At 38.4% G+C, this 24,262-nt stretch overlaps 10 gene segments (V, D, J or C); all 10 read right to left on the bottom strand.

Annotated features, from left to right (window-relative positions):
* Positions 1–1,714: 1,714 nt before the first annotated feature.
* LOC119013781 lies at positions 1,715–2,160 on the bottom strand. The segment is given in 2 exon segments: positions 1,715–2,028; positions 2,112–2,160. Coding segments are annotated over 2 exon segments (363 nt in total).
* An 859-nt stretch (positions 2,161–3,019) lies between these two features.
* LOC119014045 lies at positions 3,020–3,439 on the bottom strand. The segment is given in 2 exon segments: positions 3,020–3,276; positions 3,373–3,439. Coding segments are annotated over 2 exon segments (300 nt in total).
* Positions 3,440–3,964: 525 nt separating this feature from the next.
* Positions 3,965–4,688, bottom strand: LOC119014024. The segment is given in 2 exon segments: positions 3,965–4,352; positions 4,445–4,688. Coding segments are annotated over 2 exon segments (348 nt in total).
* Positions 4,689–6,936: 2,248 nt separating this feature from the next.
* Positions 6,937–7,375, bottom strand: LOC119013780. The segment is given in 2 exon segments: positions 6,937–7,229; positions 7,325–7,375. Coding segments are annotated over 2 exon segments (336 nt in total).
* Positions 7,376–8,729: 1,354 nt separating this feature from the next.
* LOC119014008 lies at positions 8,730–9,289 on the bottom strand. The segment is given in 2 exon segments: positions 8,730–9,069; positions 9,176–9,289. Coding segments are annotated over 2 exon segments (366 nt in total).
* A 2,400-nt stretch (positions 9,290–11,689) lies between these two features.
* LOC119014004 lies at positions 11,690–12,318 on the bottom strand. The segment is given in 2 exon segments: positions 11,690–12,185; positions 12,276–12,318. Coding segments are annotated over 2 exon segments (426 nt in total).
* Positions 12,319–13,000: 682 nt separating this feature from the next.
* On the bottom strand, positions 13,001–13,436 carry LOC119014043 (the record flags this gene model as incomplete). The annotated part of the segment is given in 2 exon segments: positions 13,001–13,302; positions 13,388–13,436. Coding segments are annotated over 2 exon segments (351 nt in total), but the record flags the coding sequence as incomplete, so codon positions are not given.
* Positions 13,437–14,654: 1,218 nt separating this feature from the next.
* On the bottom strand, positions 14,655–15,100 carry LOC119013779. The segment is given in 2 exon segments: positions 14,655–14,968; positions 15,052–15,100. Coding segments are annotated over 2 exon segments (363 nt in total).
* A 3,513-nt stretch (positions 15,101–18,613) lies between these two features.
* LOC119013778 lies at positions 18,614–20,368 on the bottom strand. The segment is given in 3 exon segments: positions 18,614–18,830; positions 19,922–20,222; positions 20,318–20,368. Coding segments are annotated over 3 exon segments (561 nt in total).
* A 2,389-nt stretch (positions 20,369–22,757) lies between these two features.
* Positions 22,758–23,278, bottom strand: LOC119013777. The segment is given in 2 exon segments: positions 22,758–23,062; positions 23,158–23,278. Coding segments are annotated over 2 exon segments (348 nt in total).
* Between the last annotated feature and the right edge of the window lie 984 nt (positions 23,279–24,262).

Genomic DNA, 24,262 nt, shown 5'->3' with positions numbered 1-24,262 from the left:
GATGAGTTCTGTAGGTTTTTGTACAACTGCTCAACCAACTCCAGTCACTGTGTCTCTCGAGCACAATAATAAACAGCAGAATCTTCAGTCTTCAGACTGCTCATCTGCAGATACACCTGCTGTCTGCCGTTTTCTCTGGAGATGGTAAACCGGCCTTTGACTGACTCTGAGTTGTAGATGAAGCTACTGCTACTGCTTATAGAAGCGATCCACTCCAGTCCTTTTCCGGGAGCCTGTCTGATCCAGCTCATAGCATAGCTGCTGAATGTGAATCCAGAGGCTGTACAGGTCAATCTGTGAGATTCTCCAGGCCTTTTAACCACTGGTTCAGATTCTGTCAGAGTCTGACCATCAACACCTGTTGAGACACAAGAAAATAAGTGTCATTGGCTTGGCAGCGAAAATAAAAGTTATCTAAAATTAATATCAGTGTAGATGTTCACCTGTCCAGCAGACAGCTAACAGCAGCAGTCCTGTCCTATAGTCCATCATGTTAAACTGTGTGTCCACTGTTCTCTGTCATCCTCTCTGCAGTCAGATAAGTAGAGGAGGAAGACATCTGAGTTTTGCATTGACTCCTCCTCACAGGGAGGAAACATCTGGAATGGAGATATGTAATGAAACTGGAGGATTAATGTCCAAGACTCAACTCTCCTAGTTCGCTGATTTGATATTTTTTCGACAAGAGTTAAGTTTAAATTTTCTATCAGTATTATCACTGCAACGATTCCAAACACAAGAAAAGTTTGAAATGCGAAACACTGACATGATGAAGATGTGTTGATTGTGTTCAAATGTTTAGAATTATTATTCATACATCAAGGCTCTGTTTCTCAATATTGACTTAATTGAACTATATGTAGATATGTCGATAATCTACAGTTTTATTCTGATCACCTGCATCGTCTAGTATTGATGAAAACTGTGTTATTGTCATCTCACCTCATCATACCATGAACCAGTGTTTTGAACATATAATTACATTTTTGTGGACGGATCACTTCTAATCATGTTCTAATAAAGCTGTCTAAACAAATGTTTTTCAGTTTCTTGCTCTTTTAAGCTAAATTCATGTATTTTATGGTCTGTGGTTACAAACATAAAGCACTTGTCTAGTAAATCATCAAATTTACAACACTTGTCACATTTACTCAGTCATACACACACTCAAATGCTTACAGCAGATGCGGCCATGCAAGGTTCCAACCTGCTCATCAGGAGTGATACAGCCCTTCCTATACAAAGTCATTCACACACACTCACACGCACCAATGAAAAAGCCATCAGGAGCAATTTGTTCAGTATTTTGCCAAAGGATAGTTCGACATGCAGATGTGGTCCAGGGATCAACCACTGATTATTACCATAAAGGATGTCAAATCATCTAGTAAATCAATATTTTTTCAGACGTGTGAATGTTAACCAAAAAGTTAATGAAAGCAGAATTATTTTCTTTTAATAAATACAAACTATAAATTGACTCTAAGAAAATCATATTTTCCACTCTAACCCAAACCCTCCATCTACAGGCTTGTCAAGGGATCATTTTTGAAATTAAACTTCTGATACACATTTAAAATAATGTTTTATCTGTCATTTTGTGCTTTGTATCTGAATTAGATATATAAAGATAACATTTGTTATCTGTAGGTGTTTCCATTTGTGATGGTAAATAGAGGAAGTAGTTTTTGTATGACTCTCCTGTTATTGTCTCTCACTGTGTGTCTCTGGCACAGTAATACACTGCTGTGTCCTCAGTCTTCAGACTGTTCATCTGTAGGTAGAGTTTACTGCTGGAGTCATCTCTGGAGATGGTAAACCGGCCTTTGACCGACTGAGAGTAATAGATGTGGCTGCTGCCTGTGTGTATAAAAGCGATCCACTCCAGTCCTTTTCCAGGAGCCTGTCTGACCCAGTTCATCCTGTAGCTGCTGAATGTGAATCCAGAGGCTGTACAGGTCAATCTGTGAGATTCTCCAGGCCTTTTAACCACTGGTTCAGATTCTGTCAGAGTCTGACCATCAACACCTGTTGAGACAAAAAACAATGTGTCATTAGCTTGGCAGCACAAATACAAGCAATCCAAAATTAAGACCTTTGTAGATGTTCACCTGCCCAGCAGACAGTTAACAGCAGCAGTCCTGTCCTATAGTCCATCATGTTAAACTGTGTGTCCACTGTTCTCTGTCATCCTCTCTGCAGTCAGATAAGTAGAGGAGGAAGACATCTGAGTTTTGCATTGACTCCTCCTCACAGAGAGGAAACTGTTCCCACATTTCTTTGAAGTAAACTTCACATTTACAAATGACATTTATTAAAATGAGTTCAGGTGTAATTTGTCTCACAATCATGATTTCTCATTACTCCCCATAAGTATATTGGACAGATGAGGTTGATGATCTACTGTTCAGTACCTCTCAGTAATCAAAGAATATCCAAAAGAAAATGTAGAAAAAAGTCCTGTCAAGTAATTTCTGGACTGAGTGTTTCATGAAAAATAACAACTGTTCTAAGTGACAATCCTGAACTGAAGATGTAAAATTTTAGAACTTTTTTCAGCTTTTCCAAAGTACAACTGGGAAATTTGAATCTCATCTGTGTTTTTGTGAAGAAATGCAACTACTGTTAAAGTTGTTAAGTTATGAAAAGCTTTTTTGAATTTTTTCAAGGCATTGCAATACATTAAAATGAATTAATTAAATGTGTCACACAATCTTCTATTGAGGGAAATTTAAGTTTCTAGTCTCTTCTATACTGATGTCGACTGCAGGGGAAGTCTATTTAGATTCAACATTAAAATTCTCAACTCTTCTTCTGTCTACCAGAAACACAAAAAAATGCCTCAGCAGATAGCATGAAGATACATTTTTAGCAATTCATCAGACAGTAACGGCTGTATTGATGTTTGCATTTTAAACTTGTGTGTACTTGAGTCACATGGTCTCTGGGTATTTGTGCAGGTCTGTTGGTGGTTTGTATCTCTGTGGGCCGACGTACACAATAATAAACAGCTGTGTCCTCAGGCTGCAGATTCTGTCCTGTTAGAGTCTCTGCTATAGCTGAACTTGTTCTTCAGAGCATTATTTTGGTAAAAGTCTCCTCCACCCCACCGGTGCAAAATCCAGTCCATTGGTTTTCCTTCACACTGTCTGATCCAACCTGTTGCATAGCTGTCATCAGTCAAAGAATAACCAGAGACCTGACAGGTGATGGTCAAAGACTGTCCAGGCTGCACAACCTTTGAGTCCGGCTGGATGAGATCAATACTGTTCACACCTGTGGAAAAACAAATCAACATTATCTCCATCATCCATCTGACTATTCAGTCTTTCTAATGTGTTCATTAGTGTGAATCCACTGAAAGCTCCTCACAGGATCCAGCAGCCAGCAGCAGCAGCAGAGCTACAGAGAACATGGTTGATGTTGAAGCTGAACTGATGTGAGCTCTTCTGTCCTCACTGACACAAACTTCACATCCTTATGAGGCAAAACACACAAGGAGGCTGATTTACATACTGATGACAGTAAATCAGCTGACTAAAGAATATTTAAATGAAACAAAAGTGAAAACTAAACATTCATCTCTTTCAAAAAGAGAAAGGAACTTAAATCACTGACAAACACACTTTGGTTTGTTATGAACGCACCATGTTTTGTAGTTTGTATATTCCATGAAGTTGGCTGAAGACTCCTGATTAACTGATTAAAGCAATTATGACTCAGATAATAATCTAATAATATATTTTTAATGATATCTTAATGAAAAGAAACAAACTCTCAGCATCTTCAAGTAAACTGAATTAATTTCATTACTTGACTTTCTTATGTATGATAATGTTCAGGGATTTTTTTAATTATGTACAGCAATGTATCACACTTAATGAAGTCAGAGTATTTAAGTTGTTGCTATCAAACTGAATTCAGATCATTTAACTAAACTGGAGTTGAAACCATTAGTGGTCTGAGGGCTCCTCCTCTGGTGGCTTCATGTTACAAGTGTTCAGGCACTGAGGGGTTTTTGTTCAGGTCTACTGATGGTTTGTGTTATTGTGGCTCTCTGGCACAGTAATACACAGCAGTGTCTTCAGACTGCACATTCTGTCCATTTAGAGTCACTGTTTTACTGGAAGAGTCTGAGCTGATACTGAACTTGTTCTTTAGTGAATCTTTCATGTATGTGCTGTATCCAACAGCTGCACTCCCAATCCACTCCAGTCCTTTCCCTGCAGGCTGTCTGATCCAGTGAGTGCGATAGCTGCTGACAGAATAAGAGACCTGACAGGTGATGGTCAGACGTTGACCTGGCTGCACAGTCACAGAGGCTGGCTGTGTCAACTGTTCACACTTCACACCTGGTAAAAAAAAACAAAATGTTCTGTAACAAATCATCAAGTTAAACTGCAAAAGAAGAACTTCTGACTTTGACAAATCCAGAGAGACTCACATCCAGCTGCCAACAGCAGCAGCAGAGCTACAGAAAACATGGTTGATGTTGAAACTGACGTGCTGTGAACTCCACTGACAGCCTGATGGGAAGTTTTTATAGCTGAGTAACAAGGAAGCTCACTGAGTTTGCATAGAATCAAACATATGAAGCATCAATGTTGGTCTGACTGGAGCCAATAGAAGAGTCTGTTGACTGTTATTATATCTGCAGAGTGAAAACATGCCTGGAAATCACCTCTGCTTTACACATGATATTTTCATTTCATTACACACTCAACTGGAACATTTTGAAAATGTCCCTGTTTGACAGAAATTACACAACTGTAAATGATTATCACAACTCTTCTTACTGTGAATATTACATGAACCATATATGATGGAAAACATGGTGTTTAAAATCAGCATCATAATATTTATGATGATGTGTCATGGAAACAAAAGGAGAAACCATCAAGAATGTAGCTTTCTATAAGCCATGTTTACAGTGTGTTCAGCATGTTTTCAAATCATTAAAACACTTTAAATATGATGTGAGCTGTTTTCCTGAGAGAATGTATTTACTGTCAGCACCTCCTACATCACATTTAAGATGAACTTCAGATGTAAGAGCAGCTTGTTGTTATTGCAGCATTTGATCACTTAGTGTTCTTCCTGTATTTGCAGCAAAGTGACAGCAGACAGCATCATGTAAACAGTATGAAAACTTCTGTCTGATGCTGCTGGTTGGCATGAAAGAGTTTTAATCATTTCAGTGTCAGCAGATGTTTGAAGACATACAGAGAAACTTGGAGCCTCGAGAGGAAAACAGCTGCTCAGGAACTGAAACCTGTGAGACAAAATGCAAAAACTACATCTGAGTGTTGAGAGTCAGTCAGTTAATATTAATGAGAACACAGAGTCTCCTTTAAGTAACAGAGGAGAGACAAACTTGTCACTGACTGCCCTCTAGTGATTTTATGAAAGAAACAGAAGAAGTGACCACATTGTTGTGCTGTCTTTGGGCCTTTTGTCAGCAAATCAACTTTTTTTGTTTTGTTTCATTTAATATTTACTATCAATATTTCTCAGCAACATATTTGAAATTATAATATAATTACTTATGATATAAAATACTTCATGCTTGGGCTCTTCCAGACCAGTAGAGATCAGTACTGTAGGTTTTTGTACAGCTGCTCAACCAACTTCAGTCACTGTGTCTCTCGAGCACAATAATAAACAGCAGAATCTTCAGTCTTCAGACTGCTCATCTGCAGATACACCTGCTGTCTGCTGTTGTCTCTGGAGATGGTAAACCGGCCTTTGACCAACTCAGAGTAGTAAGTGCTGCCACCACCACCACTGCTGATAAAAGCGATCCACTCCAGTCCTTTTCCAGGAGCCTGTCTGATCCAGCTCATCCAGTAGCTGCTGAATGTGAATCCAGAGGCTGTACAGGTCAATCTGTGAGATTCTCCAGGCCTTTTAACCACTGATTCAGATTCTGTCAGAGTTTGACCATCAACACCTGTTGAGACAAAAAAATGTGTCATTGGCTTGGCAGCACAAATAGAAGTTTTCAGTAATCAGTGTAAGTGTTCACCTGCCCAGCAGACAGTTAACAGCAGCAGTCCTGTCCTATAGTCCATCATGTTAAACTGTGTGTCCACTGTTCTCTGTCATCCTCTCTGCAGTCAGATAAGTAGAGAAGGAAGACATCTGAGTTTTGCATTGACTCCTCCTCACAGAGAGGAAACATCTGGGCTCGAAATATTTATTGAAACTTGGGAATTAATGTTCAAGAGTCTAACATGTTTTAGTTTCTGGAAAATGTCAGTCAGCATTAACAATGCAGCCACATTTATAGCACTGAAATCTTATTCTTAGTTCAGACATCTGACACATTAACATGCAGGTTTTATTCCAGTTAATTCAATAATAATTCATCTTGTTATCGGTGCTTTGTTTCTTATCAGTCACTTTAAGAACAGTTGGCAGCACATCAGTATATTTACAACAATAAAAGTAATCTACACTTTAATTCTGATCAGCAGCATCACTTGCACTTGATGAATACTGCTTGATTGTCATTTTACACCATCATACAATTAATTCATTCATTGAGGAGTTTTGAATAGATTTTAGATCATGTTTTGATCAAGTCACCTGATAAAATCTTTTTCAACCTGTTTTTTTTTTCTTTTCAAACTAAATTCAAATAGTTCATGGTTGATATATTGACATATGGTGAGTGATGCAACATGATGCACATGCATCATTTGTTCATTTGATGTCCAACTGAAAGTTCAAACTCTGAAAATGAAAACATGATTCTTCATTTCATTACTTGTGTACAGCAGACAGAACAGATGAAATGTGTTTCATTGTTAACTGGCCTCATTCAAATGGACATTATTTGTTTTCAAAGTCCTGACATGCTTCAGTGCTTCTCATTCAGAGATCAGTGTTGTCAGTTTTTGTACAGCTCTGTAGTCTGCTGTGTCACTGTGGCTCTCATGCACAATAATAAACTGCAGAGTCTTCTTGTTTTAGACTCTTCACCTCTAAGGACACAACATTTCTGGACGTGTCTTTGGTGATGGTAAACTGGCCTTGGACACTTGGGGCAAATATTGTGCCAGTTCCAGCATCAATGCGTCCGATCCATTCCAGTCCTCTCCCTGGTTTCTGACGAATCCAGTGCAGCCAAGCCAGAGCAAGTCCTTCCACTTTACAGGACAGAGTGACTGGTTGTCCAGCTCTGCTGACCACTGGCTCTGAGGAGGTGAGGGACTGACCCTGAGCAGCTGAAAGAGACAGAGTTTAGATGAGGAGCAGCCAGCAGACATCCAGAGCTCTTGTTCTCCTCCTCTGCTGACACACTGACACTGACTTCACTCACCTGAAATGAGAGCCAAGAAGAAGAAACTCAGTACAGCTGTCATGGTGGAAACTTGGCTGAGTCTGCAACTGCAAAGGCTTTTATGAAGGATGTATACTGTGCAGGCAGAGTGGGTGGGGACTGTTCATCAGTGTGTGAATTTGCATTTTATCAGTCAGAGATTTTGGAAAAACTGTTTTTAAACATAAACACTAAACCTGAGAAAAGGAGGAGCGTTGATGAAAGTTGGAATGTGAGGTGTGAAGTTAAGAAGAGCATTAATACAGCACAAGCTGAGATCAGCAGACTTGACACTGACTGACATCTAGTGGTGTTGAAATGGGAACTACAAAATTATTTTTCGCCCTCCTGTTGTAACCAACTTTAGATACCAAGTCATACAAACGTTATTGTGGATTCATTTATTTCATTTATATCTGGACAATGATTTCCACATATCGTATTGCTTTCAATGCCTGTTATGTGAGTTGATGATCATTACAGTAAGATATTTAATGATTTGTTTTAATGCTTATTGTTGCTGTTTAAAGGTGCACTTTGTAATTTTAGGGAAGAAATTATAATTGGAAGTGAAAGATCATTGATTACTGACCCGGCCAACTTTGTAGTTTCAAACGGTGTTCTGGAGACCTTATTTTCCTCTGAAAACGTGTTTACTTGTGAAAAAGATAAATATCTCTGAGTTTGTATTATTACCTCATTGATATTGTAAGTATAACAATTCTAAGTTAAATTCCTTCTCCTACGCTAAATAGTGCAACTTTAATGATTTATTCATCAATAGTGATCATGATTTAATTATAAACAAAGTAAGAATATATATTCTAATAATAATAATTCTAATAATAAGTAATTTCCAGGCTCTTTCAGTCCAGTAAAGATGAGCTGTGTGGGTTTTTGTACAGCTGCTCAAACAACTGTGTCACTGTGTGGCTGTCGAGCACAATAATAAACAGCAGAATCTTCAGTCTACAGAAAACATTCAAACAAATTAATTTATAATTTGTCTCACTGTCATGGTTTTTCACACTTCCTTTAGACAGCATATGCAATAAATACTAATCAGCAGCTTTCTTATGATCACCAACATGCATGAGTATTTTTTTAAATGTGTTGATTTGTCATCTAATCCTGTTAAACATTCCACCAATAATCAGAATGTGTTTTGGGGCATTTATGAATTTTTACTTTTGTAGATGACAGTAAAAATCTAGTCTTATTTAATGTTTTGACAACTGAAGAAACTCTGTTACTGTGAGTGATGTAACATCATTTGATAGATATTTAGTCCTGAGGTCACAATAAACTCTATGGGAATCTAATGTGGATATAAAGTGCTTTTGCAGGTGGAGATAAAACCCAGATGTCATGAAGATCACATGTTTGTTGTCTGTGGAGGTTTTTGTGCAGCTGCTCCACTGTCTTCAGTCACTGTGTCTGTCGAGCACAGAAGTAAACAGCAGAATCTTCTGCTGTCAGGCTCCTGATCTCGAGGTACTGAGTGCTGCTGGACACGTCTTCAGTCATGAGGAAACCACTTTGAAAGGAGCTGGCATAGCTAGCAGAGTTTGAACCTGTGACCATATACCCAATCCACTCCAGAGCTTTCCCTGGCTTCTGTCGTATCCAGCCCATATTGTAGCTCGTCATGCTATAACCGGATATGATACATGACATCTTCACTGTCTCTCCAGGTGTTTTCACCTCAGAGGGAGACTGGTCCAGTTTGATCTCACTCCAAACTCCTGGAAGCAAAGAAAATAGCAAAGAAAATGTGATCATTATCCAACAAACTTGTAAATCACAGGTTTGACATTTACAAAAGAAATCAAGCAGAATTCATTTTCTCACCATGAATACTAACTACAAATAACAAAGTCCAGATGATTGTAATTTCCATTCTGTGATAAACACTGTAGTTCAGAGCTCTCTGACCTCAGTGTTTCAAATATATCTCAATCTGTCACAGGTTTCTGTCACAAGTTACTGATGGTGTGTTTATAAGAGGAGAGTTTGCATAGACCTCCTCTACAGGTTTAAAGAGGGAACATGTGACACACACACATTTTCATAAGTGGAGTCACAAAAGACACTGTAGAAAAACGTCCTAGCAACTCATTTCTAGACTGATTTTTTTTTTTTTTTTTCTAAATGGCATACAATGTAAAATTTTAGACCTTTTTTCAGCTTGGCCAAATTCCACAGGGAAATTATTTGTGAAGAAACACTGCTACTGTTTAAGTTGTAGTTAAGTTAGGCAATGCCCCCCCCCCCCCCAACAAAAAAAAAAAAAAAAGTTTCAAGGCATTGCAATACATAGAAATATGTTATTAATATGTTATTGATATTGATTCTGATGTCGACTGCAGGGGAAGTCGACTTAATTTACCATTAAAAATCTCAACTCTTCTTCTTTCTATCAGAAACAAAAAAAATATGACAATGACTCAGTGAATTACATAAAGATTATTTTTTAGCATCAGACAGCACTGTATATATTAATTTCAGCATTTAATAACTTGTGTGTGCTTGAGTCACATGGTCTCTGGGTATTTGTGCAGGTCTGTTGGTGGTTTGTATCACTGTGGGCTGACGTATACAGTAATAAACAGCTGTGTCCTCAGGCTGCAGATTCTGTCCTGTTAGAGTCACTGTTCTAGCAGAAGTGTCTCTGCTGTAGCTGAACTTGTTCTTCAGAGCATTATTTTGACGAAGGCCACTTGTTCCCCACTGATGAGAAATTCAGTCCATTGGTTTTCCTTCACACTGTCTGATCCAACCTGTTGCATAGCTGTTATCAGTCAAAGAATAACCAGAGACCTGACAGGTGATCAATACTGTTCACACCTGTGGAAACACAAATCAACATTATCTCCATCATCCATCTGACTATTCAGTCTTTCTAATGTGTTTATTAGTGTGAATCCACTGAAAGCTCCTCACAGGATCCAGCAGCCAGCAGTAGCAGCAGCAGAGCTACAGAGAACATGGTTGGTATTGAAGGTGATCTGATGGGAGCTTCTCTTCTTCTGCTGCAGCTGACAGCATGATATCAAGTCTTTATAGCAGACTGTGAGGAAGTTCACTTTGCATAGAGAAGGACACTGACAGGATATAAAAGGAGCATCAACTGTCCTGTTACGAGGAGTCACAGCTTTAATTTGTGTTGTTAACATTCAGTTTGACATACATGTAATACAATTTTCATATGATTTTTATGATTCAGGTTTTTTTTTAATTCTTTACAAAACATTAATAAGTCAGACGGAAACACGCTGACATAAAGAGAATATTTAAGTACACCAGAACACCAGAGCTATAATATTTTTTTTCTACATTTTATTTAGATGATGATTCTCTGATTGTGTTGATTTCCTTGAACTGAAGATTATTTCTGTAATTGTGAAAAAGCAGGAAGTAAAGTTTTGGATGTTGTGATATGTTGAGTTCTTGTACAGTGTTGCTCCTTCCTGTGTCATTGTGGCTCTCGAGCACAATAATAAACAGCAGAATCTTCAGTCTTCAGACTGCTCATCTGCAGATACACCTGCTGTCTGCTGTTGTCTCTGGAGATGGTAAACCGGCCTTTGACTGACTCAGAGTAGTACTGGGTGCTACCACTACTGCTATGAATCCAGGCAACCCACTCCAGTCCTTTTCCAGCAGCCTGTCTGATCCAAGCAGCATGAATATTGCCACCAAACCCTGAATATGTGCAGGTCAGTCTGTGGGAGTCTCCAGGTCTTTTCACTGCTGGTTCAGACTCAGTCAGTGTTTGACCCTCAGTACCTACAGACAGTTAAACAGCTCATTAGTTCCTGTAATGCAGCCATGTTGTCTTTGTAGCAGGAGGTTTGTCAGAAAAACAATCGTTGCTCTTACCTGCCCAGTTAACAGACAGGATGAGAAAAACAACCAAATAATCAGGTGTGATCATTGTAAAAGCCAGTTGTCTCTGTCCAGTCTGCAGTGTGTCTGTCAGTGATTCAGTCTCTGTCCTTCACTCTGCAACACATATGTAGAGATGAAGAGATCAGAGTTTTGCATCGACTCCTCCTCCTCACAGAGAAACACACCACATCTCACACACCTCTGGACAAAACCAGAAAGACATATTCATGTTATGTTATACATTTTACGATTTTCATTGTGATGTTTTATGGTAATAATGAAGGTGAAGTTATTTAACAGTGATGTTTAGTCACACACCAGTAGAATGTATTTTTTTGTCGGTCCATGCATATACTGGATATATCATGGAAAGGTTCAAATATATTCTCATCACCTGTAGTTAAATATTCATAATAGGAACATTATAAACCATCATCATTGTAGGAAAACACATGTTAAATGTAACACTGAGAAACAGGAAGTCACAAACCACAACATCAGCTGTTGTTTTCATATGATGCATGTATGTATGTGTGAGTGTTTAGAGTCACTGTCATACTCTCCTTAGTTAGTGTCATCTGACTTCATATGTTCTGCTGCCACCTGTAGGTCTTTGGAAACAAATGTTCTGTGGAGTTTTTGTAAAGCTTCTCTGCTTCCTTTAACCAGTGTGTGTGTTTGGCACAGTAATACACAGCAGTGTCTTCAGGCTGCGCATTCTGTCCATTGAGAGTCACTGTGTTGCTGGAAGAGTCTAAATCAATACTGAACTTGTTCTTTAGTGAATCTTTGTAGTATGTGGTGGATCCAACTCTCATCCCAATCCACTCCAGTCCTTTCCCTGCAGGCTGTCTGATCCAAGCTGTCCAGTAGCTGCTAACAGAATAAGAGACCTGACAGGTGATGGTCAGACGTTGACCTGGCTGCACAGTCACGGAGGCTGGCTGTGTCAACTGTTCACACTTCACATCTGGGAAAAAAGGAAAATGTTTTGTAACAAATGATCAAGTTAAACTAGAAAAGAAGAACTGTTGACTTTGACAAATCCAGAGAGACTCACATCCAGCAGCCAGCAGCAGCAGCAGAGCTACAGAGAACATGGTTGGTATTGAAGGTGATCTGATGGGAGCTTCTCTTCTTCTGCTGCAGCTGACAGCATGATATCAAGTCTTTATAGCAGACTGTGAGGAAGTTCACTTTGCATAGAGAAGGACACTGACAGGATATAAAAGGAGCATCAGCTGTCCTGTCACAAGGAGTCACTGCTTTAAGTTGTGAACATTTATTTTAAAAATATGAGAGAAAATGTGTTTATTGTCTAAAGCACAGCTTAATCATGAAGTCTGTTTTTTCACAAATCTTCTAACAAGACAGATGAGTGAAACATTCAAATTCAGATCAACAAAACATTAACTGTTCCTTCTCTGAACTGATTATGATATTAGAATGACTTGAATGAAGCATTTGTATTTTATTTGATTTGTATTATTTTTCTAGGTTTTCACTCTGTGAAATGCAGAATCCAGACCTGGACAATGATTTCAGCAAATAGACTTTTGTGTTGTTCTTGACTGTTTTGTGAGATGATGATTGTTACAGTAAAACATTTTTTTTTTGTGTGTTTTTAAAGATTATTGTAGTTGGTAAATGATCATTCTCCTTAATCTTTTACACTTTTAGTAAAACATGACCACAAAACAGAAATTCTGTCTCATCCCGGTCCAGTAAAGATGATAACTGCAGGTTTTTGTACAGATGCTCAACCAACTCCAGTCACTGTGTCTCTCGAGCACAATAATAAACAGCAGAATCTTCAGTCTTCAGACTGCTCATCTGCAGATACACCTGCTGTTTGCTGTTGTCTCTGGAGATGGTAAACCGGCCTTTGACTGACTCAGAGTAGTAGATGTAGCTACTGCCACCACTGATATAGGCAATCCACTCCAGTCCTTTTCCTGGAGCTTGTCTGACCCAGTTCATAGCGTAGCTGCTGAATGTGAATCCAGAGGCTGTACAGGTCAATCTGTGAGATTCTCCAGGCCTTTTAACCACTGGTTCAGATTCTGTCAGAGTCTGACCATCAACACCTGTTGAGACACAAGAAAATAAGTGTCATTGGCTTGGCAGCGAAAATAAAAGTTATCTAAAATTAATATCAGTGTAGATGTTCACCTGTCCAGCAGACAGCTAACAGCAGCAGTCCTGTCCTATAGTCCATCATGTTAAACTGTGTGTCCACTGTTCTCTGTCATCCTCTCTGCAGTCAGATAAGTAGAGGAGGAAGACATCTGAGTTTTGCATTGACTCCTCCTCACAGGGAGGAAACATCTGGAATGGAGATATGTAATGAAACTGGAGGATTAATGTCCAAGACTCAACTCTCCTAGTTCGCTGATTTGATATTTTTTCGACAAGAGTTAAGTTTAAATTTTCTATCAGTATTATCACTGCAACGATTCCAAACACAAGAAAAGTTTGAAATGCGAAACACTGACATGATGAAGATGTGTTGATTGTGTTCAAATGTTTAGAATTATTATTCATACATCAAGGCTCTGTTTCTCAATATTGACTTAATTGAACTATATGTAGATATGTCGATAATCTACAGTTTTATTCTGATCACCTGCATCGTCTAGTATTGATGAAAACTGTGTTATTGTCATCTCACCTCATCATACCATGAACCAGTGTTTTGAACATATAATTACATTTTTGTGGACGGATCACTTCTAATCATGTTCTAATAAAGCTGTCTAAACAAATGTTTTTCAGCTTCTCTTTGAAGCTAAATTCATGTATTTTATGGTCTGTGGTTACGAATATAAAGCACTTGTCTAGTAAATCATCAAATTTACAACACTTGTCACATTTACTCAGTCATACACACACTCAAATGCTTACAGCAGATGCGGCCATGCAAGGTTCCAACCTGCTCATCAGGAGTGATACAGCCCTTCCTATGCAAAGTCATTCACACACACTCACACGCACCAATGAAAAAGCCATCAGGAGCAATTTGTTCAGTATTTTGCCAAAGGATAGTTCGACATGCAGATGTGGTCCAGGGATCAACCACTGATTATTACCATAAAGGATGTCAAATCATCCAGTAAATCAATATTTTTTCAGACGTGTGAATGTTAACCAAAAAGTTAATGAAAGCAGAATTATTTTCTTTTAATAAATACAAACTATAAATTGACTCTAAGAAAATCATATTTTCCACTCTAACCCAAACCCTCCATCTACAGGCTTGTCAAGGGATCATTTTTTAAATTAAACTTCTGATACACATTTAAAATAATGTTTTATCTGTCATTTTGTGCTTTGTATCTGAATTAGATATATAAAGATAACATTTGTTATCTGTAGGTGTTTCCATTTGTGATGGTAAATAGAGGAAGTAGTTTTTGTATGACTCTCCTGTTATTGTCTCTCACTGTGTGTCTCTGGCACAGTAATACACTGCTGTGTCCTCAGTCTTCAGACTGTTCATCTGTAGGTAGAGTTTACTGCTGGAGTCATCTCTGGAGATGGTAAACCGGCCTTTGACCGACTGAGAGTAATAGATGTGGCTGCTGCCTGTGTGTATAAAAGCGATCCACTCCAGTCCTTTTCCAGGAGCCTGTCTGACCCAGTTCATCCTGTAGCTGCTGAATGTGAATCCAGAGGCTGTACAGGTCAATCTGTGAGATTCTCCAGGCCTTTTAACCACTGGTTCAGATTCTGTCAGAGTCTGACCATCAACACCTGTTGAGACAAAAAACAATGTGTCATTAGCTTGGCAGCACAAATACAAGCAATCCAAAATTAAGACCTTTGTAGATGTTCACCTGCCCAGCAGACAGTTAACAGCAGCAGTCCTGTCCTATAGTCCATCATGTTAAACTGTGTGTCCACTGTTCTCTGTCATCCTCTCTGCAGTCAGATAAGTAGAGGAGGAAGACATCTGAGTTTTGCATTGACTCCTCCTCACAGAGAGGAAACATCTGGGCTCGAAATATTTATTGAATCTTGGGAATTAATGTTCAAGAGTCTAATGTGTTTTAGTTTCTGGAAAATGTCAGTCAGCATTAACAATGCAACCACATTTATACCATTGAAATCTTATTCTTAGTTCAGACATCTGACACATTAAAATACAGGTTTTATTACAGTTAATTAAATAATAATTCATCATGTTATCGGTGCTTTGTTTCTTATCAGTCACTTTAAGAACAAGTGGCAGCACATTAGAATGTTTACAACAATTAAAGTGATCTACAGTTTAATTCTGATCAGCAGCATCACTTGCACTTGATGAATACTGCTTGATTGTCATTTTACACCATCATACAATTAATTCATTCATTGAGGAGTTTTGAATAGATTTTAGATCATGTTTTGATCAAGTCAGCTGATAAAATCTTTTTCAACCTGTTTTTTTTCTTTTCAAATTAAATTCAAATAGTTCATGGTTGATATATTGACATATGATAAGTGATGCAACATGATGCACATGCATCATTTGTTCATTTGATGTTCAGTTGAAACTTCAAATTCTGAAAATGAAAACATGATTCTTCATTTCATTACTTGTGTACAGCAGACAGAACAGATGAAAAGTGTTTCATTGTTAACTGGCCTCATTCACAGGGACATTATTTCCTCTCAAAGTCCTGACATGCTTCAGTGCTTCTCATTCAGAGATCAGTGTTGTCAGTGTTTGTACAGCTGAAAGAGACAGAGTTTAGATGAGGAGCAGCCAGCAGACATCCAGAGCTCTTGTTCTCCTCCTCTGCTGACACACTGACACTGACTTCACTCACCTGAAATGAGAGCCAAGAAGAAGAAACTCAGTACAGCTGTCATGGTGGAAACTTGGCTGAGTCTGCAACTGCAAAGGCTTTTATGAAGGCCATATACTGTGCAGGCAGAGTGGGCGGGGACTGTTCATCAGTGTGTGAATTTGCATTTTATCAGTCAGAGATTTTGGAAAAACTGTTTTTAAACATAAACACTAAACCTGAGAAAAGGAGGAGCGTTGATGAAAGTTGGAATGTGAGGTGTGACGTTAAGAAGAGCATTAATACAGTACAAGCTGAGATCAGCAGATACGTATGAGTCTCCTCATAGTGACAGAGAGAGAAACTTGACACTGACTGACATCTAGTGGTGTTGAAATGGGAACTACAAAATTATTTTTTGCCCTCCTGTTGTGACCAACTTTAGATACCAAGTCATACAAACATTATTGTGGATTCATTTATTTTATTTATATCTGGACAATGATTTCTGCATATCATATTGCTTTCAATGCTTGTTATGTGAGTTGATGATCATTACAGTAAGATATTTAATGATTTGTTTTAATGCTTATTGTTGCTGTTAAAAGGTGCACTTTGTAATTTTTGGGAAGAAATTTTTATTGGAAGTGAAAGATCATTGATTACTGACCCGGCCAACTTTGTAGTTTCAAACGGTGTTCTGGAGACCTGATTTTCCTCTGAAAACGTGTTTACTTGTGAAAAAGATAAATATCTATGAGTTTGTATTATTACCTCATTGATATTGTAAGTATAACAATTCTAAGTTAAATTCCTTCTCCTACGCGAAATGGTGCAACTTTAATGATTTATTCATCAATAGTGATAATGATTTAATTATAAACAAAGTAAGAATATATATTCTAATAATAATAATTCTAATAATAAGTAATTTCCAGGCTCTTTCAGTCCAGTAAAGATGAGCTGTGTGGGTTTTTGTACAGCTGCTCAAATAACTGTGTCACTGTGTGGCTGTCGAGCACAATAATAAACAGCAGAATCTTCAGTCTTCAGACTGCTCATCTGCAGATACACCTGCTGTCTGCTGTTGTCTCTGGAGCCAGTAAACCGGCCTTTGACTGACTCAGAGTAGTATTTCCTGTCATTATCATTTTCAACCCAGGCAATCCACTCCAGTCCTTTTCCAGGAGCCTGTCTGATCCAGTTCATATGGTAGCTGCTGAGTGTGAATCCAGAGGCTGTACAGGTCAATCTGTGAGATTCTCCAGGCCTTTTAACCACTGGTTCAGATTCTGTCAGAGTCTGACCATCAGCACCTGTTGAGACAAAAAATATGTTTGTCATTGGATTGGCAGCACAAATAAAAGTTTTCAGTAATCAGTGTAAGTGTTCACCTGCCCAGCAGACAGCTAACAGCAGCAGTCCTGTCCTATAGTCCATCATGTTAAACTGTGTGTCCACTGTTCTCTGTCATCTTCTCTGCAGTCAGATAAGTAGAGGAGGAAGACATCTGAGTTTTGCATTGACTCCTCCTGTGGGAGTGTGTGTCTTTTTTCAGTGGTTAGGCAGGAGATTTTCCTTAGTGTTGTTCTGTCAAATTTTAATATACATGGTCCTATTTATTAGTCTTTTCTAACTTCATATAGTCTGGTCTGGCAAGGCCATGAATGCATCCACATCACACAGACTTCATATAAATGACAATGATTTAATGTCTCTTAAACATCAACAAAGACCATCTCTTTCTTTATAAATATGAAATATAGAAACTTTTACTATTCCCAGTGTGCTTCTCCACATATATTGACGGATTTAATCCCTGATGTTTCCTGAAACTAAAAATTGAATGTTCACTATACAGGAGTCACTCCTTTACAGAGCATGTTGCTATTTGTTTTTTTACTTTCTCTGTGTAGAATAATGTTTAGTTATCTTTATCTTTTGACGGCCAGAAAAACAAGATGAATTTCTGATGTGACAATAGAAAAATGAACTAAAGAAATCTTTTTCTCATATACATTGCTGAACTCTTAATGTTGTTCGAGCCAGTGAAGCATTCGTTTAACTGATATCAAGACTGTGATTTTTAATTCCTGTAAGCAGCAGCAGATAAAACCACAGTGAATGATCAAACGTTCCAGTTCCATGAAAATCTGCTTCAGGAGGTCAGTCCTGCTGGTTGTCATCACAATGACAACTAATCATAGATTTATCACATTATGGACATCAGTGGACTGGGAGGCTGCAGCTGTTTAAACAGACCTGTTAACTGCACATTGTAATTTTCTGTAACTTCTGGCACAGTGCAATAAATTGTTGTAACTTGAAGTTGATCAGAATCATTTTATAAAACATGAAATATTCAACATCATCTGCTGTTTCCAAGGCAGAACACAGAAAAATATATACATTAAGCAGAAAGAGATGAAAAAACATGTTTAAATTCTAATAATTTCTGAAACTGTAATTAACTTTCAGTCAAACAAAATAAAGTAACAATCTTTTTTTCAGTCACAATTCACAGTTTGCATGACTGACAGTTAAATTACTTTAAACTGAGACAAGTGAATGTTTCCAGTGGTGCTAGATAGAGGAAGTAGTTTTTGTATGACTCTCCTGTTATTGTCTCTCACTGTGGGTGTCTGGCACAGTAATACACTGCTGTGTCCTCAGTCTTCAGACTGTTCATCTGTAGGTAGAGTTTACTGCTGGAGTCATCTCTGGAGATGGTAAACCGGCCTTTGACCGACTGAGAGTAATAGATGTGGCTGCTGCCTGTGTGTATAAAAGCGATCCACTCCAGTCCTTTTCCAGGAGCCTGTCTGATCCAGTTCATAGCATAGCTGCTGAATGTGAATCCAGAGGCTGTACAGGTCAATCTGTGAGATTCTCCAGGCCTTTTAACCACTGGTTCAGATTCTGTCAGAGTCTGACCATCAACACCTGCAGAAACAAAATACATGTGTGTCATTGGCTTGGCAGCACAAATAAAAGTTATCTAAAATTAAGATCAGTGTAGCTCCCCACCTGCCCAGCAGACAGTTAACAGCAGCAGTCCTGTCCTATAGTCCATCATGTTAAACTGTGTGTCCACTGTTCTCTGTCATCCTCTCTGCAGTCAGATAAGTAGAGGAGGAAGACATCTGAGTTTTGCATTGACTCCTCCTCACAGGGAGGAAACGGCTGGACTGGAAATATTTATTGAAACTTGGGAATTAATGTTCGAGAGTCTAACGTGTTTTAGTTTCTGGAAAATGTCAGTCAGCATTAACAATGCAGCCACATTTATACCATTGAAATCTTGTTCTTAGTTCAGACATCTGACACATTAACATGCAGGTTTTATTCCAGTTAATTCAATAATAATTCATCATGTTATCGGTGCTTTGTCAGTCACTGACAGATCAATCACTTTGAGAACAGTTGGCAGCACATTAGTATATTTACAACAATAAAAGTGATCTACAGTTTAATTCTGATCAGCAGCATCACTTGCACTTGATGAATACTGCTTGATCGTCATTTTGCACCATCATACAATTAATTCATTCATTGAGGAGTTTTGAATAGATTTTAGATCATGTTTTGATCAAGTCAGCTGATAAAATCTTTTTCAACCTGTTTTTTTTTCTTTTCAAATTAAATTCAAATAGTTCATGGTTGATATTTTGACATATGGTGAGTGATGCAACATGATGCACATGCAGCATTTGTTCATTTGATGTTCAGTTGAAACTTCAAATTCTGAAAATGAAAACATGATTCTTCATTTCATTACTTGTGTACAGCAGACAGACCAGATGAAAAGTGTTTCATTGTTAACTGGCCTCATTCACAGGGACATTATTTGTTTTCAAAGTCCTGACATGCTTCAGTGCTTCTCATTCAGAGATCAGTGTTGTCAGTGTTTGTACAGCTCTGTAGTCTGCTGTGTCACTGTGGCTCTCGTGCACAATAATAAACTGCAGAGTCTTCTTGTTTTAGACTCTTCACCTCTAAGGACACAACATTTCTGGACGTGTCTTTGGTGATGGTAAACTGGCCTTGGACACTTTGGGCAAATATTGTGCCGGTTCCAGCATCAATGCGTCCGATCCATTCCAGTCCTCTCCCTGGTTTCTGACGAATCCAGTGCAGCCAAGCCAGAGCAAGTCCTTCCACTTTACAGGACAGAGTGACTGGTTGTCCAGCTCTGCTGACCACTGGCTCTGAGGAGGTGAGGGACTGACCCTGAGCAGCTGAAAGAGACAGAGTTTAGATGAGGAGCAGCCAGCAGACATCCAGAGCTCTTGTTCTCCTCCTCTGCTGACACACTGACACTGACTTCACTCACCTGAAATGAGAGCCAAGAAGAAGAAACTCAGTACAGCTGTCATGGTGGAAACTTGGCTGAGTCTGCAACTGTAAAGGCTTTTATGAAGGCTATATACTGTGCAGGCAGAGTGGGCGGGGACTGTTCATCAGTGTGTGAATTTGCATTGCATCTGTCAGAGATTTGGGAGCTAAAGTGCTGATACATAAACACTAAATATGAGAAAATGAGGAGCCTTGTTGAGAATTAGAATGTGCGATGTGAAGTTAAGAAGAGCATTAATACAGTAAAAGCTGAACTGTCAGTCTCATGCTTTCATTATAAAACTGATGGGTCACCTCAGTGAGAGAGAACACTGCAAAGACAGGAAACAAAGGGAAAGTTTCAGTCAGAGTTTGAGCATCATTAAGTTAAGATCCATGAGGTTAGCAGATATGAGAGTCTCCTTGTAGTGACAGAGAGAGAGAAACTTGGCACTGACTGACATCTCGTGGTTTTATTGTAGGAACTGCAACATTATTTTTCAACCTCAGATTGTGACCGACTTTAGAAACAAAATAATACAAACATTTATTCGTACCTGGACAATGATTTCAGCAGATTGTTTTGCTTTCATTGCCTAGTGATTGATCATTTCAGTAAGATATTTAATGATTTATTTTAATGCGTGTTGTTGTCGGTTTAAGGTACACTTTGTAATTTTGATAAAGAAATTTTAATAATAGAGGTGAAAGATCACTTACTATTTTTCTGTCTATCTTCATTTTATTGGCTGAAAAACTAAACTAAACTCAACTAAACTCGACTGAATAAACAGACAACAAAATTTCATACTTTTTTATGTTGTTTATATGTGTCGGACCCCACTACCTATCTAGTTTCAAGCACTGTTCTGGGGACCGTTTTTTCCCCTGAAAATAGCTTGTTTATTCATGTATGGAAAAGATAAATATCTTATTATTCCCTCATTGATATCGTGATTATTAAAATTTTCAGTTTGAATTTCTTCAACAAAACTACACAGTGCCTCTTTTATGACTTTTTCATCAATAGTGTTCATGATTTTACTATAAATAAAAGAAAATTAAAAGAAAAATTGTTATTTTTGAGGCTCTTTCTATCCAGTAAAGTTGAGTTCTGTAGGTTTTTGTACAGCTGCTCAACCAACTGTGTCACTGTGAGTCTCGAGCACAATAATAAACAGCAGAATCTTCAGTCTTCAGACTGCTCATCTGCAGATACACCTGCTGTCTGCTGTTGTCTCTGGAGATGGTAAATCGGCCTTTGACTGACTCAGAGTAGTAAGTGCTGCCACCACTGCTACTGATAGCGGAAACCCACTCCAGTCCTTTTCCAGGAGCCTGTCTGATCCAGTGCATCCAGTAGTCACTGAATGTGAATCCAGAGGCTGTACAGGTCAATCTGTGAGATTCTCCAGGCCTTTTAACCACTGATTCAGATTCTGTCAGAGTCTGACCATCAACACCTGTTGAGACAAAAAATATGTTTGTCATTGGATTGGCAGCACAAATAAAAGTTTTCAGTAATCAGTGAAAGTGTTCACCTGCCCAGCAGAAAGCTAACAGCAGCAGTCCTGTCCTATAGTCCATCATGTTAAACTGTGTGTCCACTGTTCTCTGTCATCCTCTCTGCAGTCAGATAAGTAGAGGAGGAAGACATCTGAGTTTTGCATTGACTCCTCCTCACATGGAGGAAACTGCTGGACTGGAAATATTTATTGAAACTTGGGAATTAATGTTCAAGAGTCTAACGTGTTTTAGTTTCTGGAAAATGTCAGTCAGCATTAACAATGCAGCCACATTTATACCACTGAAATCTTATTCTTAGTTCAGACATCTAACACATTAACATACAAGTTTTATTACAGTTAATTGAATAATAATTCATCATGTTATCGGTGCTTTGTATCTTATCAGTCACTTTAAGAACAGTTGGCAGCACATTAGAATGTTTACAACAATAAAAGTGATCTACAGTTTAATTCTGATCAGCAGCATCACTTGCACTTGATGAATACTGCTTGATTGTCATTTTACACCATCATACAATTAATTAATTCATTGAGGAATTTTGAATAGATTTTAGATTATGTTTTGATCAAGTCAGCTGATAAAATCTTTTTCAACCTGTTTTTTTTTCTTTTCAAACTAAATTCAAATAGTTCATGGTTGATATATTGACATATGGTGAGTGATGCAACATGATGCACATGCATCATTTGTTCATTTGATGTTCAATTGAAATTCAAATTCTGAAAATGAAAACATAATTCTTCATGTCATTACTTGTGTACAGCAGACAGAACAGATGAAATGTGTTTCATTGTTAACTGGCCTCATTCAAAGGGACATTATTTGTTTTCAAAGTCCTGACATGCTTCAGTGCTTCTCATTCAGAGATCAGTGTTGTCAGTTTTTGTACAGCTCTGTAGTCTGCTGTGTCACTGTGGCTCTCGTGCACAATAATAAACTGCAGAGTCTTCTTGTTTTAGACTCTTCACCTCTAAGGACACAACATTTCTGGACGTGTCTTTGGTGATGGTAAACTGGCCTTGGACACTTTGGGCAAATATTGTGCCGGTTCCAGCATCAATGCGTCCGATCCATTCCAGTCCTCTCCCTGGTTTCTGACGAATCCAGTGCAGCCAAGCCAGAGCAAGTCCTTCCACTTTACAGGACAGAGTGACTGGTTGTCCAGCTCTGCTGACCACTGGCTCTGAGGAGGTGAGGGACTGACCCTGAGCAGCTGAAAGAGACAGAGTTTAGATGAGGAGCAGCCAGCAGACATCCAGAGCTCTTGTTCTCCTCCTCTGCTGACACACTGACACTGACTTCACTCACCTGAAATGAGAGCCAAGAAGAAGAAACTCAGTACAGCTGTCATGGTGGAAACTTGGCTGAGTCTGCAACTGTAAAGGCTTTTATGAAGGCTATATGCTGTGCAGGCAGAGTGGGCGGGGACTGTTCATCAGTGTGTGAATTTGCATTGCATCTGTCAGATTTGGAAAAACAGTTTTTAAACATAAACACTAATTAAAAATGTTGCTGAGTGTTAGAATGTGTGGTGTTAAGTTAAGAAGAGCATTAATACAGTACAAGCTGAACTGTCAGTCTCATGCTTTCATTATAAAACTGATGGGTCACTTCAGTGAGAAGGAAAACTTTTAAGAGAGGAAACAAAGTATCATTCAGTTAAGATCAACGAGATCAGCAGACATGAGTCTCCTCATATTGACAGAGAGAGAAATTTGATACTGACATCTAGTGGTGTTGAAAAGGGAATTACAACATTATTTTTCACCCTCATGTTGTGACCAACTTTAGATACCAAGTCATACAAACATTATTATGGATTTATTTATTTTATTCATATCTGGACAATGATTTCCACATATCATATTGCATTCATTGCCTGTTATGTGAGTGATTGATCATTACGGTAAGATATTTAATGATTTGTTTTAATGCTTATTGTGGTTGGTTAAAGGACTTTGTAATTTTGGGGAAGACATTTTAATTGGAAGTGAAAGATCACTGATTACCGACCCCGCCAACTCTCTAGTATCAAACGGTGTTCTGGAGACCTTATTTTCCTGTGAAAACAACTTGTTCACTTGTGAAAAAGATAAATATCTCTGAGTTTGTATTATTACCTCATTGATATTGTAAGTATTAAAATTCTGAGATAGAATTTCTTCTCCTAAACTAAATAGTGCAACTTTAATGACGTATTCTTCAATAGTGTTTATGATTTAATTATAAACAAAGTAAGAATAAATAAAACTGAGCATTTTTCAGGTTCTTTCCAGTAAAGATGAGCTGTGTGGGTTTTTGTACAGCTGCTCAACCAACTGTGTCACTGTGTGGCTCTCGAGCACAATAATAAACAGCAGAATCTTCAGTCTTCAGACTGCTCATCTGCAGATACACCTGCTGTCTGCTGTTG

This window comes from Acanthopagrus latus, chromosome 23 (assembly GCF_904848185.1).
Source record: "Acanthopagrus latus isolate v.2019 chromosome 23, fAcaLat1.1, whole genome shotgun sequence".
NCBI lineage: Eukaryota > Metazoa > Chordata > Actinopteri > Spariformes > Sparidae > Acanthopagrus > Acanthopagrus latus.
The sequence above is the reverse complement of the archived record's forward strand: the minus strand, read 5'-3'. Positions and strand labels throughout refer to the sequence as shown.